This window comes from Exophiala bonariae, assembly GCF_035927105.1.
Source record: "Exophiala bonariae strain CCFEE 5792 chromosome Unknown scaffold_41, whole genome shotgun sequence".
In the NCBI taxonomy this organism is placed as follows: domain Eukaryota; kingdom Fungi; phylum Ascomycota; class Eurotiomycetes; order Chaetothyriales; family Herpotrichiellaceae; genus Exophiala; species Exophiala bonariae.
In genome coordinates, this window is record NW_027042516.1 from 1 (window position 1) to 17,077 (window position 17,077).

A 17,077-nucleotide genomic window follows, 5' to 3' on the forward strand; every position below is an offset into this window, starting at 1 on the left:
CCTGACCACGCAAACACCAGCAGCATGCTATTGCAATTCGACCGGCTGATCTCACCTATCTACACCTCCAGAGTATGGGCGAAGCACGGCCAGAGGCACTGGAAATTGGGGCTCTTGGCGCGCGACCCGCGCAAGGCTGTCGCCGTCCCCGGCGCCGTGCGCGCGTTGCTGCAGCCTGTGATCGAGCTGGCGAGAGCGGAGGGGAACCCGATCTGGCTGGTCACGTCGAGCGAGCATGCCAGACAGATCTATTTGCATTTTGGGTGGGTAGATGTAGACGTTGTCGAGGTTGGTGGGTGGAGGCAGTGGTGTTTGATTCTGGAGCCAGGGAAGAGAGGCACATCACTAACGAATTAGCTAGCTAGACTGTGGGGTTCGATGTGTATTTCGATGGACTTGCTATGCTAACTAGTGTACTTTTGCTTCATTTGCCTGTTGCAAATGGAGTGGTCTCGTGAGAGTCCATGACGTTTAACAAGACCTGAAAACGTCCCCACTATCCGGAGACAGTATCATCACACAAGAAAGCCATGAATCGCACTGTACAGCGCATGCAGAACCGAGCAGATCACTCATTATATATCAGACAATAACAGTGCCAATTGAAAAATTGAAGCCACCAAGCGAATATATAAGTATTTACAATTTGCTTCGCAAGTTCTGTCTCTCGTCTTTCTTGAACAAAACCTTCGAGTCTGGGTACGGGTCAAAGACGACCGAGTTCAGAGGGTTCAGCTCGCTGGCACGGTGGAACATGTCTTCATAGACCTTTCCGTCATACCGGCCCAGAGAGCTGTCGAGCTGCCAATCAGGGAATTTCCAGGCATCGACCAGGCGTAGGGCGTGCGGGCGAATCTCTTCTAGCAGAGTCATGACGGCTTTGGTGCGGGCAAGAGTAATCTGGCGTACAGTGACGGCGGCAGAAGAGTAGAATTCACTGGCTTCCTTTTCGAGAGTGTTCAGTGCATAAAGGCGGAAGAGCTTGTGGAGTAGTGAAATTGTGCCTGCATCAACGCTCTTCTTAGTATTTGGGTCGTTAAGAGCTTCATGGAAGTTCTTGACGACCATGTATTGAGCGTGGGCCGTGGATAGACGCCAGAAGTCGACTAAGAGACTGTTCCATGACTGTTTGTCTTCATCACGGTGACGAAGCGCTTCGAATGTGAGGAATGAGACTCGCCAAGCGAATGCTGCTACTAGATCTTCATCGTTTCCAATCACATCGAAAGCGGCACCGATATCGCGACGGCGAATGAATTCCGAGAGGATTCGGGTGGTATCGTTGTCACCAGCATTGCCCTTGAGGACAGCACGAGCTGATTTCAACAGGTAGCGACTCACTTGTTGGGTGAGCATATAATTATCACCCTCCCAGGTGACGGTGGGGAGATAGTCGGCATACCAGCTACCAATACCAGAGAATGACGAATAACCATGACCACCGCATGCGCGGCGACAGACCTCAAGACCCTCGGCGGCGGTTGTGGAGGCAAGAGCCTTCAGAGCGCAACTTGTAGCATGTAGGTCAGCAAGAAGGTCGGTTCCAGCATTCAATTCTTCGGGTCCGGGAGCACGTCTTGATTCGGGAGCAGCTGTGCTGTTCATGCGCTGTTGGTTTTGATTGTACAAAGCAATCATACCTCTACCTGTGAAATGGAGAGCATAGGTTGCGGCGAGCAAAGGGAGCAATCGAACTTGAACCATAGTATAATTTAAGACTTGATTCTCACCAGTCTCAGTGGCTGGGGCATCACGGTCTTGGAATTGTCGTCGGACAGCACAGTAGCGGGTTGCAATTGTGACACCACGTGCGAGAACTGAACCTGACTGTAGGACAATATGACTTCGAATATAGGTGAGGGTGCCGTAAATCAAAGAAGGGTTCGAAGGTCGGACGTATTTATTTGTCTTGGGCTCGATGGACGAAAAGCGGGCAAGCATATTGATATGAGGAATCTTGACGTTCTTGAAGAGCAAAAAGCCATTATCCATGGTGTTGTATCCGAACTTAGGGCCGATGTCACCAACATGAACGTTTGGCAGTGGTTCGTGGGTCTTCAAGTCTCTGATTGGGACCACAAATGGATGAGGGCCGTAGTTCTTGCCAGCAATGAAGAGCTGTGCCATGACTACGGCATGGTTGGCGGTCTTTCCGAGAGAACCGATCCACCATTTGGAAGCAGTCAATGTAGGAGAGTGGATGGTGAAGGTTTTGTCGTCGGCGTTCCAGGTGGCGGTTGTCTCGAGACCTCTAACGTTGGAACCGTGTCCGAGCTCGGTCTGGGCATAGCATCCGATGATCTTGTATGCTTCTGCTTTCTCCAGGAACAACTTGTGCTGCTCAGGAGTACCTTGCTCGCGCAGGGTGACGAGGAACATACTGGCGTGCAAGCCATAGGGGGTAGGCTCACTGATCAGACTATTTGCAGTCTCGAATTCATCCTTGGACCAGTTGTGTTGAACTTGGAGCTGTTGTAGCCTTTTTCCTCGGGCCAAAGCAGCTTCTATCCTTGCATTTCGACCTCTGAAGTAATTCTGTGACTTGTCGAAAACGGGCTCCGCAAGAAGGATGTTAAGGATTCTTTCGTTCCGTTGTAAGACCTCCTTGGTGAACATAAACTCGGCGAGCTGATCAACGTTCAGATCTGATTTGGCTCTTTCTTGTGCGAGTAGCTCTGAGCCTTGGGGCCCAGAGGGCTTGAGGGCTTTGACCCATTCAGGATTCGAAGGCATATTGAGGGACGTGGGGAGATGGTGGGGAGACGGATGGTTGTGGAGGGAGAGAGGACAAAGGAAAAGAGACGGAGAGACTATGATACGGAACTTGGATGTGATATAGAGGACGACAAACTCCGTGTTTCTACCGAGTCGATGGCTATTCAGGGTAAGAGTAATCAGAGGTGTCGGGAGGCAGATGCGAATAGAGAGAGGTTAGTAGCGGAGCGGAGTCTGAGCTGCGATGATGTCGTTCAGTTTTGACTTGCCGTGTCAGCCAGCTTCTCACGTGAGGGACAGATGCCTCGGTAATTGCCTCATTGGGGAGAAAAGTCAGGCTGCTTAGCCTGGGTAGAGCCTCCTCCGTACGTAAGGGACAAGAAGCATACACGGGCTCTCCGACTTCGTTTTTTCTTTCTACCATCTGAACAAAATTTTGGCCTCCATCTGCTTCCGAAACAGGATAAAACACCTTCTCTTATCCGATGTACTAGCGGGCATGCTCTATTGGATCCCTGAGCCATATGCAGACCCATGCAAACCAATCTAGAGACTACCACGGTTTCCGATCCGAATTGGATATTCAGGATGTTTGTGATCAAACTTGAGCCTCGGCTTGATATCTGGGAGTACTCATCACCTGGATTCTGTCCTATCGATATCAGATAATTTTATATTTCGTATCGTCGTATCCTCACGTATAAACCCTTGCGAGGAATCTTTGCCAGGGGTTCTGTCTCATCTGACAGAATGGAAAACTTTCACACGCATCAAAGAAGCCTCGGACATGTTGTTCTGTCTCCAGTGCTCACATGTTTATTCCGATATCGGCTGGGTACCGTTCGGGAACACATGCTTTGATGTTGGAGCGTTCACGTGGTATAGACTACCTATTTCAAGATCGACCCTGTCAACTTCCACCACCCATTGTCCTCCGCTTCAGCCTATCCGTGCTCTCCTTAATCCCCCACCCATGCCGCAATAGATCTCCTACTTCCTCCAGTGCAAGTCCCATGGTCTCAGGATATATTCGCCAGATGACGCACCAACCCACCGCACAAATGGCAGCATAGCAGACAAATGTCCACTGCGGAGTCAAGAGATCCATCATGGGTAAGAACGTCAAGCCCACGATTGTGTTACATCCCCAGTTCGTGGCCGTCGCCAAACTCGATCCGACTGAACGTACGCTGAGAGGAAACAATTCGGATTGTTGCCATGGCACAACCCCTAGCCCTGTCGCATACGTGGAGACATAGAGAAGGATAGAAAGAAGGATACAAATTGCTGGAAGGCGGGAAGCATTTCCGGCGGCGCCGTCATTTGGTGGCTCGTCCCGAGAATGATGACTATTTGGGAGCCTGACAAACACAAAGCTTGCAGCGCACGCAAGTAATGCTACCACCATTAATGGAATAGTAATCAACAATATCTTGCGCCGCCCGATTCGGTCGATCAGGTGGAATGCTGCAATCGTGAAAATGAAGTTGGTCCCTGCGACACTCAGAGATGTAAGGGTCGGAGAGTCGAATCGAAGCATCTGAAAGATGGTCGCTGAGAAATACATCAAGACATTGAAGCCACACGCCTGTTGCAGGGCTTGCAGGGAGCATGCAATTGTAAGAGCACGGGCATGTGGTGGGTGCAATAGAAGCGACTGCAATGTGGGTGGAAAGAATCGTGAGCTAGAGGTGCTTTTGATGTTGACATGAGCTTCCTCCTCCTCGAGAATTTCCTTCTTGATGGCGAGCATCACCTCATTGACCAAAATAGTAGTGTCTGGCACCATGCCACGATACACTTTCCCAAGTACAGCTTTAGCCTCCATCTCGCGCTGTGCTTTGGCGAGGTATCGAGGCGTCTCCGGCATGAACATCAGCATGATGAGCTGAGCAAGAGCAGGAACGGCGCCTAGACCGACCATCCAACGCCAGCCAGAAACTCGTGCTGAGAAGAGCCATCCTATCACATATGCGATGACTTGCCCACCAGTGATGAACAGTAAAGACACGGTCACCAGCCTGCCGCGTAGATGGCCCGGTGCGAGCTCAGATATGTATAAGGGGACAATCAGACTTGCACCTCCAATTGCCAGGCCCACAATGCTTCTTCCAAAGATCATGCCCCAGACTGATGTTGTAAAGGCCTGCCACAATGCGCCCAGGGTAAACAGTGCATCCGCACATAGTATAATATTCTTCCGACCCCATTTGTCCGCCAATACTCCGGCGCCAGGGCTGGCAATCAAGGCAAAGAGACTGGTGCAAGAAGTGATGAGACCTTTGTCGAGGTTTGTCAATTCGCGAGAGGAAAGGTCGGTTCCGATCGACACCAGTGTGCCACTGATAACGCCTGTGTCGAAGCCGAAAAGAAGGCCAGAGACGCAGGCGGAGAGCGTCAGAGCCCAGACGAATGCGTTGCCAGAAGACTGGAGTATCGAGGTTGAGACCCGGCGGTTGTCTCCTTGGCCTTCACCGTGGTCGGCAGTGATGAGGGGCGCGTTTACGGCTGTGTCGTCGTGCAAGGAGGTCATGTTTCCAAGTTCCACCTCCTCCTCTGGCAGTGCTGGCCCAGGGCGGGATGGTCTATGGTGGTCATGGAGTGTCATAAAGGCATGGTGGCGATCGAGTTGGTGGTGGGCGCAGGATCGGTAGGAAGGATGGTGTCAACTGCCTGATGAGGTTCACATACGGCGGGCGTCCGGTCCTAGCCGCAAGATCATTCAGTAAATCTACCACCGAGTCTTCACCAGCACAAGTAGTCTGCTCTATATTTACAATCTAGCTCTGCATCAGGTGTGGCAGTAGTTGTTTAAAGTTGTTTAAGATAATGATTCTCTTTTCGTTTCATGGGTTTGTACATAGGAGTAGTCACTTCAGCTCATCGGTCTCGGTTGCAACAGGCACAGCACCCTCATCAACACCGGCCGAAAGGCTGACATATCCTAGAGCACGTTTTCTTGCCATTCTCCGTTCGTGTTTAGCAGCTCGCCGTTCTTTCTCCTTCAACTCCCGTTCATCCACCAAAACTTTGTATAGCTTTTCACCCATGGCCGCATTTGTTCGTTCATTTCCGTAACGAGTTGCCGCGACCTTTCGAATCGACAAATGATATGCATCCTGCCAAGTGCCAGTCATTCGTTCATCTGCCACATGGCTTCCTTGGGAGGCAGGAGACCCTCTGTTCTCATCGCTAACATGTCGTTCAACCAAGTCGTCCCACACATCCTCATGTTCCGCCATGTTTCGCGCTTCTTCCAAGGACTCCAGCATTTCTACAGATTTGTAATTCCGCCGCCATTTCTGTTTGATGATCCGGTTTATCAAAACTGGTTGCGGGCCAGGGTACTTCAAAACTGGTATTCCACTGGTGATAAGATAACGCGGCACCTTTCTTCTTGGCCAGGTGATTTCAGACAGTGGTTTTGGACGGAGGAAGATTGCAGGGCCGTTTGGCGAGGGCCGTTGAAGGTCTTTCCGGGACACACGGCGGATATGTTCAATATGTGGCAGTCTCTTGGGAGAAGCTGCCTGCCAGAAGGTGGCATTCCTTGCCTTGATGGTTGCTGTGGCCTCAGCCCGTGACATGGCTGACTGCAGTATCACTTCGAGTTTGTCAATTGCAGTGCCAGATCTTGCGACACACGCCTGTAGAAGCCGCAAGAATTCGTTGCCTGCATCGAGTCCCTTCCCAATGGCCGCTATTGAGAGGAGATTTTTGTCCTGTCTAAATCGATAACGGACTAATGATTGGAGGGTAGATGAAAGTCCATTGCTTTTGCTGATGCCAGCACCCGCTGATAGACTAGCGCATTCTTTGAGGAGGGCTTTGTAGAGAGAAAGGCCTGTGCTGGAAGTTAGCTATCTGCAAGAAAGAGCATTTTCAGATACATACAGGCTAACCTATGCGCATATGACTTGTTGGCGGCAAACGTGAGTGGCATCCGCTCATTGTTCGTCCAATGCCTAGGTACGATTCGAACTGAATTGGAGGCTATGTGGGAATCATCGACGTGGAACGGGGATCCAGCACATGTTTAAGTGTAATTTGAAGATGGGATCGTGAATCTCCAATCTTCGGCACGTCTAACGCAAAGATGGATCACGTGACTTTCTCGATGACTCGTATGGTTCTCGGCTACGAGATAGAAGGACCCACAATACCAAGTGCTCAGGGCAAATAAACAATGCCGTTGAGCCAGATTCGGAATATAGAATGACACTGCTATTGACGAGCTCGATCCCGTTGCTGACACCTGTTGCGAGAAGTACTGCCAAACCCACACAAGCTATAACTCAAACGCCCTCGGATGCATCGTGATCTTTCATGAATCATGTTGGTATACCGCTATCCGCTGCGCAATATGACCGTGCTCACCGTGTGCTCCTATGACTTAGAACGTGGAACCCTCTTGTGGCTGTGGTAGCTTCTTGTGTTGGGGAAGAGCCATATATCTATGCCCCAGGATCAGTATAATGGACTGTATTCGATATTGTTGAACCAACCTTCTCAGCTCGATCAGAATTGTCTCCATGGTGTAGTCTCTTTTCCAGTTGGTAAGACAAGGTAACTTGGATGGATCGACCTGATACAGACGTCAGAACGCACTCTTGAAATAATGTCAATTGTCAACCTTTCCAGTCTTTTGATCAACGCAAGGAAGATTGACTTTTGAGACAAACTGAATAGTAGGTGGGAGGTCGGGGTATGTGTCGCCGCAGTGGATGTTGACACTATAGATCCGGTTCTCATGTGCGCTCTGATGCATCAATTGTCAGCCTGCTCGCTCCCTCGTAGCAGAAGGAATCCGAAAAACCTACGTGGGGGGGACCAAGGATGGTTCCATTCCAGTTGGTCATCATCAGGTCGTCGCCATCAGCCAATCCATAGGAACAAGCCTCTGCCAAAGTATCAGACTTCAAATCTGTCAATTGCGAGCAAGCACATTGACCTACCTGCACCCAAACCCTTCTCGCCTTTCTCCAATTCCTCCAAAAGTCGGAAATTACGAGGGACTTTTGCTCCCATGTTGGCAAGGCTTGGTTGGTACTTCGAGTGAATATTCCGAAAGCGAGGTGTAGAAAGAGAGATAGCGAAGTTAATCTTGGGCTTTGGAAGAAATGGGTGGATAGGAAGACCAGGTTGGTTGAAGTCGGCAAGAAATCGAGAGGGGCAACTTTACTTGAAGCCAACACGGGCACAAGCTGGCACGCGCGCAGGTGCCGCCACACTGGGCAAGTCACAGCCTTGTCAGCCACGGTCGCGCCTGCCAGTCCCACCAAAGAGGCAGCCTTGGCATAGACCTCCTTCCCATCCAAGTCAATGAGGACACCCTTGCCCTTCAATACCTCACTCCAGAGGTATATCCGCTCCAGGTCGTCGTTCTACATTCCTATCGAGGTCGATCATACTCATTTTGTCATGTTGTCTACCTCGTCTCTTCATGATGAAATACTCCAGCAGACATGACTCAGGCATTTCTCCAGTCGGAGTTGACGAGCCTGATCTCGGACTCCAAGCGCAAGCACAGCGATGTTCGTTCTGCCGCCGAACAGTCCCTTGCTGACCTCAGAGCCATATCGGTGACATCTGAGACCCAATTGGCTGGCGACCTAGTTCGCCGCACCGACTTCATCAATCCTTTCATTTTAGCCTGCAAGACCAAAAATATCAAACTGGTCAGTAGTGGCACAGTGTGTTTGCAGCGCTTAACTGCTAGTAGAGCCATCCCCCGCTCACGGCTACAGGATCTCCTGGATGCCTTTGGCGAGGCTGTCAACTCTGGCTACGAGCCCCAGCTCAAGATTCTGCAGACATTACCGTCTTTACTACAGTTATATGCCTCTGACATCTATGGCGATCTCCTTGCGAAAATACTGGAGATTTGTGTGGCACTGCAAGCCAGTAGAACAGCAATTGTAAGCAACACAGCTGCTGCGACATTTCAACAGCTTGTCAACAGTGTCTTTGACCATGGCGCTAAAACTCAACCACCCCACTCGCCAAGTGATAGCGAGAGCGAGGATCGATCTAACCAGCAAACAGACGGATACGGCGATGCCGTACGACTCTTTGATGATCTATGTCTACTGCTCAATCATCAAGCACCAAGTTTCGTCAGGCTGGAGGCTTTGTCTCCCGAGTTTTTACTTGAAACCCTCCAGACCATATTATCAAGCCATACTGCATGGATTGTGTCACAACTTGGATTGATACAGACTTGCCGTGACCATCTCTTTCCAGGCCTTTCAAGACAGATCAATCGCAAGGATGGCTTCGGCACCATCGTTCGAGCCGTGGCTATTCTCCTTATCCTGCTTCAAGCAGCCGCGGAGCTATTTCAGGAGCAGCTGCAACCTGTCGTGACCTCACTTATTCACGCTCTTGAGAAGGATGCCAACAATCTCTGGAAGCGAGCTCTCTGTATGGAATTCTTTCGCGAGATCTTTGCAGATTTTGGCACGTTGAGAAAGCTTTTCGAGTTGTTCGATACCGCTGGTGACTCAAAGATCATCGGTCTCTTGATGGCTTCATTCGTTAGGATTGCAGCAGAGGATCCTTCCTTGATTGGCCTTGGGCGGCAGTCAACTATTCCCATACACCGTGGAAATGATCTGAGGGGCGATGAAATAGCCTCGATCGAAGCGCAAGGCCTTGGTGGTGCCATCACTTCCGTGTCTTCGGCAGACTTAACAACAACTGGTTTGAGTACGGAATGGAGTGTGTTGAATACTCCATTAATGAGACAGCCTGACAGACAAGCGCCTCCTGCTCTTCCTAGCACATACGTGTACGCCCTGGTTCTGGAGTGCACAGCATCCTTCTGTGATGGTGTTTCGAAGTTCGTTATGCCATTAAGCGTCCCAAGTCGTTCGGCTCGTCGTGGCTCTGGCGAGGAAGCCCGAAGAAACAGTATGGCAGCCGATCCCAATGAGGATGAACAGCCGCGCAAACCCCAAAGGTCTGCCACTTCCTCTCAAAAGTACCAGCGACTTGTCAATCCCTTGCAACTGTCGAAGCACCCATCTCTCGCCCAAATCCAACTCTGCGCTACAATGGTCGAGGCTTTCTGGCCAGCTGCACTTGCTACTTGTTCAACTTTCTTGAACTCCGCACTGGACTCAGAGTTCTACCATATACTCATCCGATCTGTACAAAAGCTTGCCCAGGTTTCTGGTGTCCTAGAACTCTCCACACCTCGTGATGCTCTACTCACCACTCTAGCTAAAGCATCGATTCCTGCAAATGCTAGCAGCGTCATTGCTGCCTATCAAAGTTCGAAAGCTCCCAAATCCACCAGCCTTGAGGAGATTGAAGAACAACTTGATGGCCTTAAGTCTCCTCGGGAGAATCACCCACCGGCTGTATTCCCAAGCGGAAGCTCGCCTCTTAATGTGCGGCACCTTCTCTGTCTGAGAGCCTTACTAAATTTGGGCATCGCGCTTGGACCTACTTTGGAGCAAGGGGCTTGGTTTATTCTGATCGAAACCATGCAGCAGGTTGAGGCATTGATCGCAATACCCACACTAGCCACAGGCTCTCAAGCTGGAACCCCCAAGATTGGATCAACTGGTCACGAAAGCCAGACTACATTGGCAAGTGAAATTGCCTCTGTACAGGCAGCAACCAAGCGTATGCTCGAGAGTACCCGTGGATACCATGCTACATCATTTGCGAATGTTATAAATGCATTGTTTCGGCTGCTCGGTGAAAACGAGCGTGAAAGCAGCCCAGGACCAAATCGAGAAATGATTTCTTCACCTCTTTCCAAAAGCAAACTTGATCTGTCCCGACCTACCCATCATTCCTCGAGGAGCGTTTCTGGATTGTGGACCAAATCCAAGACATTGGATATGGAGACGGGCTTTGTGTTGAACAAGACCAGTGAGATCTCTCGTATCAATCTCCATCGTTTCACCCAGCCTCTGGAAGATGAACAATCTTGGGATTTAATCACTTCTCGTTTGCTAAAACTTTGTCAGAATAACGCGGTATCTGATAGCCATCGCATCCAATCAGCAAGTATCGTCGACTTGATAGCCATGGAAACTGTCAAGCTACTTGATGATGCCAATCACAAGGTAGAAGATCCGGATATAGTTCGAGCTTGGTGCCTCCAAGCGCTACTGAAGCAACTCCAGGTATTAAACGCTTCCGACTTGCAAAACGGGGATGACGTTGAATACGAAATTCACAAACGGCTACTTGATGCGCTTGAAAGCATGCTCAGTCACAGTGGAGACTCGCTAAGCGAGAGCTGGCCGATTGCTCTTGACACCTTGTCTTTGTCATTTGCAAGACTAGAACTTGAACAGGAGCTTGTATCAAATGGCCCTCCAGACTTGACCGAGCTAAGAGAAAAGAATGCTCAGATCTTGCGTGTGGGATTCAGGTCGATTCAATTGATTACGTCTGACTTTCTCAGCGTCCTGTCGGTGGAGTCTTTGGCAAAATTGGCTCGGCTACTCCGAGAATTTGGTTCTCAAGATTTCGACATGAATGTGGCACTCACCAGCACCACTCTATTATGGAGTCTAGCATCCCAGACCCTGACAAGACTAGAAACAATCGAGTCGGCATATCTACCTCTGGATGACACCAACAAAGGTGAGGTCAATTCGTTACCAACTGCTGATGGGGCGGAGCAACTGTGGTCCATCACGGTGTCAGAGCTTCTCCAACTCTGCAACAACGATCGAGGCGATGTACGGAATGCTGCCACCAGGGTGTTGTTAAAGACACTCGAGGCTTCTAGTGACAGTCTCTCCCCAGGTGCATGGTCAACGGTCCTTGTAAATGGAGTACTGGGTACTATTTCCGTCTCGCTCGACCAACTACAAGATGAAAAACACAATCAAGAAGATTGGATGTCTTCTGTTGCACAACTGATTGAGGGAATCACGTTGATTATAATTCAAAACCTGAATGTCATTTCCAAGCATGGAACTTTTGCCAAAACTTGGGGTTGCTTGATGGACGTCTTTGAAGCTATCATTGACACACGGTCTCTGAAAGCGTCATCATTGGCATTTTCAGATATCGATCAATTGTTATCTTCACTACCAGTGCTTGGAGAATTTGATCACGCTCTCCTTTCCCCGGCATTGCGAATATGGAGTACCCATCACCCTGCCGATATCCAGGGAACAGAAGACCAGAATCCAAATCAGGCTGCGGTTACAGCGCACGCCAAAATGTTTGTACAAGCATACAGAACATGTCCCTCTGCTGTTCAAAAGTTCGATCTCGATGGAGATCGTGTCCAAGACTTGCTCAGTATTGCCATTAGACAGACTGTCATCTCTGCCCGTCATCCTCCATACACGAGTGATGTCAAAATTCCATCTACAGAACAAAAAGAAGTGCTGGAATGTCTTTCAATACTGAAAACACTACTTAAGGGAACGGTGGATAATTACTTCAAATACCTTTTGGATTTACTGCGCTCCATTTTGTTGATCGAGAATGGAAGAGTCAATGCGACCAAAAAGCCGGCGATTATGAAATCCATGCAACGACCTACATTCATCGCATTTGCTTCCGCATGCTTGGACATTGTCCGATTCATCATTTTGGAGTGCTCGCAAGGACAGACATTCATGGACCAGCAGCTGATAGAAGAGGCTTTCATTGTCCTGTCTGCTTTGATAAGTACAAAATACACGGATTTTCCAAGTAATAACGATGCTCCTCTGTGGAAAAATGCCACCACCACAGCAATTGTGATGTTGGAGGCAACCACCAAAGAATGTCAGAAAGCGCGCAAGACGACGGCTCAGATACATATTGGTAGAACAGCTGAGTCGCTTATTCCCCTAACTCGCCAAATCCTGGCTTCCGAGGGCCTATCGAAGGGTCCAATAAAGCAGAAACAAGAAATTCTAGTGGAAGACGAAACGTTCGACATTGAACAGTTTCAACGCCTCCACGATTGCATCGTCACCCTGTTCCAGCAATCTTCAGTTGATCAATCTTCGTGCCGGAAATATGCCATCACAATCTTCAATGCTTCTCTACTGGCGAAACCATGGTTCTCCGACATTCCTGTCGACCTTGAAAACGACCCTCTCAAGGGTCTTACCGACCCGCGACCTGGAAGTGTTCATAGACCTGTGTTTGCGGTGCGAAGACGAATATGCTATGCAGCGCTCAATGCACTATTCGACCTTGTAACTCGCCAACCGCGAGGAGAAAGCTCATTCAATGACGAAGGCGATCTTGATGGAAGAAACTCTCCATTTGCGCTCCACCTAGCTCAGAATGCGTCTCCGTACTTACTCCTCCGTGTCGTACTTCCCTTAAAGACTTTGATGTCTGATCAGCGACTGCGTGGGCTCACACCGCCACCTCTACCACAACAAGCAGAACTACAAACTGTGCTCACTAAATTTGTGCAACTCAGAAGCGATGGGCGTGCATTTGCCAAAATCACTGCCTCAATTGATCCCAGCAAAAATTATGATGATGATGGTGACCAAGACAATTATGACGAGTCCAGCGACGATGGTAAAGAACACCTCCGCATCCTGTACCAGTTCCTCCTGCGTGTGTCGATTTTCTGGCGAGGGCTTCCACGACTAAAGGGTGAAGGCGCATGGCAGGCTGATGAGCCGGGAAGAGCCGTTGACGCGGCGATCAGTCAGTGGAGCGAGGTCGTTGGTGAAGCTTGGGGAGGTGTCTAGGCTTCCACACCTATATTGTATGTGATTTCGTTTGCTTCCATCTCACTTAGCCGCATCAGAAAAGGAGGCGGATGTGGTCGGTCGGTCTGTGATAGTACCTACGAAGTTGTATACAATGTCGTCTGATCTTACCGTAAGTCCTCTCTAGGAGAACTTGAGACAACTTGAGACAATCTCACACGAAGTGCCAAAGCATAGACGGACAGACACTTTGCAAAATTCACAAGCAGTCTCACACGTCACAGAACTCCGTACCTGAAGCTTTTGAACTCATCCTCCGAAAGTAGGAGTGAGTATATAAGGCTGAGGTTCTGAGCCTCCACATCTACTCCATATCCAAAATCAACCCCGTCTTCTACTCTGCATTTCTGTGAGTGTTTTCCGACAAACGCACTTCCAAGCCTCGTCGTATCGCCAGCCGGCCAGAGAGACGGGGAGACAAACAGACAGACAGACAAGGTAGCCTAGAATAAAACACCCGGTGGACGAATATAGGTGCCCAAATGGAAGAAATCTTTTCCTCCAATAATAGTGAGATGGCTGCCGTTCGAAAGGGAATTCCCCTCAGCGACTCGTACATACACTGGGTGGTCATCGGATGCTCCCCGAAGTTGTTGGATGCGACTTGAACACCAAGGCTCCCCCTCCCACGTTCGAGTCGTGATGACCCCGCTCAACATTCCAAACATGGCTCTTCAGATACGTTGAGATGGAAATCGATTCACCGCCATGTTCGGATGTTTGTGCGAATGATGACTACTGAACCGGAATGGCCGACTGGGGCAACGCGAGTTGGCTACAGCACGTGCATGTCACGATTTCCAAGTCATAGGAGATACATTGAACGTCGGAAAGGTGAAATTTCTTCGGGGAGGCAACAATGTTTCAGCGCGGGACACGCCGAAGATTGCCTGATACAGTCATTATCGCTATATGTCTGACTAACAAAATCTAACTCCAGGTCCAAGGCTTGTGATCCGGTAGTAGTGTTTATGCAGGTGTGAGAATAGGCTGGGTTGGTGGCTTGCCGCCAATTCCTGGGTTGTCAATGGCCAACTGCTGTGCCGTCTCTGGTGCTTGCCGGTACAATACAATCTCGGATTGTTTGAAATATCGGCGAGCATCTGTATGTCGGAGGAAAAATGTAATATTAGCGAACAGACATCAAAAGTTCAGTGGATTGTTTGCTGTGAGAGCGCCATGCACGGGTCTACACCGAGAGCACCGAGAAGTGAACCGACCGAGAAATGGAATATTTCAGGCACGGGGTGAGTTGCTCCGAAGTGGAACCGACTCTGGTCCGAGTCTCGTGGGGGAGGTGGTGAATTGCTTAGGATGGATGAATGGGGGTTTTGCAGCCACATTTGGGGGTCAACGACAGTGAAATGTGGCTTGTGCGTAGTTTGGATATGATATCCGAACTTACCTTCATCAATGAGGACTAAGCTCAAGTAATACCTTGTGGAGTATTTCTTGTTGACTTCTCGGAAAGTCGGCGTCAAGTCAAAGCCTCCCAGGAACAAGCGGATGGGGATGGTTTCTCCTGTTCATCGTGTCAGTGTACAATACCCAGAGCCAGGTCAACATCATTCTCCTGCCATTTCGAAAGTGACACGTACCTCGTGAGGGTGAGCCATCCATGATCTGGGAGTGTTAGTTTGTTACACAATACAGTATTTGTGGAAGATAGAAGTGAAACGTACCTCGAATCTTACCAACGTCTCGCTCTCATTGTATTGGTTTGGCGCCACACCAGTGGTTTCCCGTCGAATGATGGACAACTCCATGTGTTTGATCTTCAACCTGACCAACAAGAAGTATATCCGACCAACAATCACATCTTTGAGGTGGTATTTGCTCTTGGAGTATTCGAACTCTATATGTAAACAGTCCTCGATACCTACGTCCATTTTGATGGAACTGTTTGTCTCCGGGGGTATCCGATACGAGTAGACCCAAATGTCCTTTTCCCGAATCACATCCGCCATCCGTCTCGAGACCGTGACTCTGACGAAGTAGCGTAACTTGACATTGATGCCCTGGTATGACTCGTATTGCTTCTCGACATTTTTGAAATTGAATGGGAAGGTCTGGGGGTGCTGAAGTTCGCCAGGCGCAGCTAGCTCTTGACCAAGGGACAGAAACTCGTAGTGGTTACCTCGATCAAAGAACATTTCTAAGAAGGAGAGGTCAGAGAATGCAATTGGTGATCATGTAGAGTTGACAGTAAGCATACCGATCAAGCCGATAAACTGGACCTTGATTCCAGTATGTTCTAACCGTCTTCCATCTTTAGGTCTAATTGTCACAGCTCCTTTCACGGATTCCCCATCAAAGTACAAAGGCGCCTTCTCCCTTCGATTCTTGTCGAGCTTGACATCAACAGTCTGTCGACCATCGGTGTCTTCAAGGACGATGTCGATGTCAACGGGGGTGGAGAAGAAGAATGATGACATGTTGTTGGAGAGGGAAAGTTGGGCGCGCAGGGGAGTGTTTGTTTATGCGATTCCGATGGATTTAATCATGGAGGGTTAATGGTGGGTGAATTGATAGATAGCAGAGGTAGGATTACTGGTATTGGGCAAATTCCTAATGGTGCTTGCGGAGGAAGTGCAAGCGCAGGTGAGAGCAGGCTGCGCCCATTTGATGCCAAGCTTCTGCTCTGTTCCTTCCCCAGAAATCCCGATAAGGTCCTAAATCCTCAGGCTGAAGACTCGCACGCGGCTGACGAGAAAGGTAAGGTATGGTTCGATCCATGCTACCCATGGTAGATCGCATAACCAATTCAGGTGCCCTCAGTGCAGATGGTGAGGCTCAAGCTATCTGAACGGGGTGTTCTCTGGGTTCATATTGGACCCCCACGCGCTGAGTGATGCTGCTCTTCATCTAATGCCAGATATCATCGAGATCGCTCCTCGTGCGATAAAGACAAAGAATGACCACGAGAGTGATACGAGACGGGACTTGATCTCTCTAATTCTGATTTCTCCAATCTGCAGCTCTGGACTTGGGTACCTATGAAATGCAAGGTGAGGTTATTGAAACTTGAAAACACGTGGCCACCGATCGGCTAATGGAAGAACGATGATCCGCAGTGTCAACTGAGCTTCAGCCACAGCAAATGCCGAAGAAGAACAAAACATGCAAGAGCACCCGCCAGCTCGTCACCACTGCAGTCACCGCCGAAACCAAGAGGGGGGCCCGATGGCCGATCTGGGATGCCGCGGCGCATGGCAGAAAGTCTCCAGGCCCAGGGCAGCAGGGCAGCAGGGCTCCCTCCTGCAGCCCCCCGCAATCTTGTTCGGAAGTCGTCTGGGATTGACTTGGCCTCGATTTCACTCGCTGCCCGCTCCTTTGCAATTGCTTCCACCGCTGTTCCGCCCGCATTTTCCTGGTGCCTGACTCGGCATGATTCGTCGAGTCCTTTGCATGCCAAAAATTGCATTGCGCATGTCCACTGCATCCGCCGTCCCCGTCACTGGCTTTCACTAGTGTGGGGTATCGCTGCTTCCTGGTCACTGCTCCCAATCCCGCGGGTGCACCAGTCAGCCTGTTTCTTTCCTAGATGGTCAGAGTCACGCAGACATCACACAGTCGCTCAAACTGTTGGGTTTGACCCTTTTTGCCCCTCAGATCTGTTGCATCGCGTAGAGGCTGAGCCTCCGCATCTAAAAGCCGAG

The 17,077-nt window shown here is 49.8% G+C and overlaps 6 protein-coding genes across 6 annotated transcripts; 1 reads left to right on the forward strand and 5 right to left on the reverse strand.

Annotated features, from left to right (window-relative positions):
• Nucleotides 1–639: 639 nt before the first annotated feature.
• LTR84_010262 (uncharacterized protein) lies at nucleotides 640–2,733 on the reverse strand (the record flags this gene model as incomplete). The annotated part of the gene is made up of 1 exon (XM_064853799.1): nucleotides 640–2,733. One exon carries the CDS (start codon nucleotides 2,731–2,733, stop codon nucleotides 640–642), a length of 2,094 nt encoding a protein of 697 aa, XP_064700534.1.
• Nucleotides 2,734–3,625: 892 nt separating this feature from the next.
• On the reverse strand, nucleotides 3,626–5,248 carry LTR84_010263 (uncharacterized protein; the record flags this gene model as incomplete). The annotated part of the gene is made up of 1 exon (XM_064853800.1): nucleotides 3,626–5,248. One exon carries the CDS (start codon nucleotides 5,246–5,248, stop codon nucleotides 3,626–3,628), a length of 1,623 nt encoding a protein of 540 aa, XP_064700535.1.
• A 337-nt stretch (nucleotides 5,249–5,585) lies between these two features.
• On the reverse strand, nucleotides 5,586–6,658 carry LTR84_010264 (uncharacterized protein; the record flags this gene model as incomplete). Its single annotated transcript, XM_064853801.1, has 2 exons — nucleotides 5,586–6,559; nucleotides 6,610–6,658. 2 exons carry the CDS (start codon nucleotides 6,656–6,658, stop codon nucleotides 5,586–5,588), a joined length of 1,023 nt encoding a protein of 340 aa, XP_064700536.1.
• A 450-nt stretch (nucleotides 6,659–7,108) lies between these two features.
• On the reverse strand, nucleotides 7,109–7,743 carry SPM2 (Ubiquitin-conjugating enzyme spm2; the record flags this gene model as incomplete). Its single annotated transcript, XM_064853802.1, has 5 exons — nucleotides 7,109–7,169; nucleotides 7,221–7,300; nucleotides 7,349–7,474; nucleotides 7,536–7,615; nucleotides 7,671–7,743. 5 exons carry the CDS (start codon nucleotides 7,741–7,743, stop codon nucleotides 7,109–7,111), a joined length of 420 nt encoding a protein of 139 aa, XP_064700537.1.
• Nucleotides 7,744–8,180: 437 nt separating this feature from the next.
• On the forward strand, nucleotides 8,181–13,397 carry LTR84_010266 (uncharacterized protein; the record flags this gene model as incomplete). The annotated part of the gene is made up of 1 exon (XM_064853803.1): nucleotides 8,181–13,397. One exon carries the CDS (start codon nucleotides 8,181–8,183, stop codon nucleotides 13,395–13,397), a length of 5,217 nt encoding a protein of 1,738 aa, XP_064700538.1.
• A 990-nt stretch (nucleotides 13,398–14,387) lies between these two features.
• VPS26 (Vacuolar protein sorting-associated protein 26) lies at nucleotides 14,388–15,853 on the reverse strand (the record flags this gene model as incomplete). The annotated part of the gene is made up of 5 exons (XM_064853804.1): nucleotides 14,388–14,521; nucleotides 14,824–14,940; nucleotides 15,017–15,041; nucleotides 15,101–15,573; nucleotides 15,634–15,853. The coding sequence occupies 5 exons, from the start codon at nucleotides 15,851–15,853 to the stop codon at nucleotides 14,388–14,390; spliced, it is 969 nt and encodes a 322-aa protein (XP_064700539.1).
• Between the last annotated feature and the right edge of the window lie 1,224 nt (nucleotides 15,854–17,077).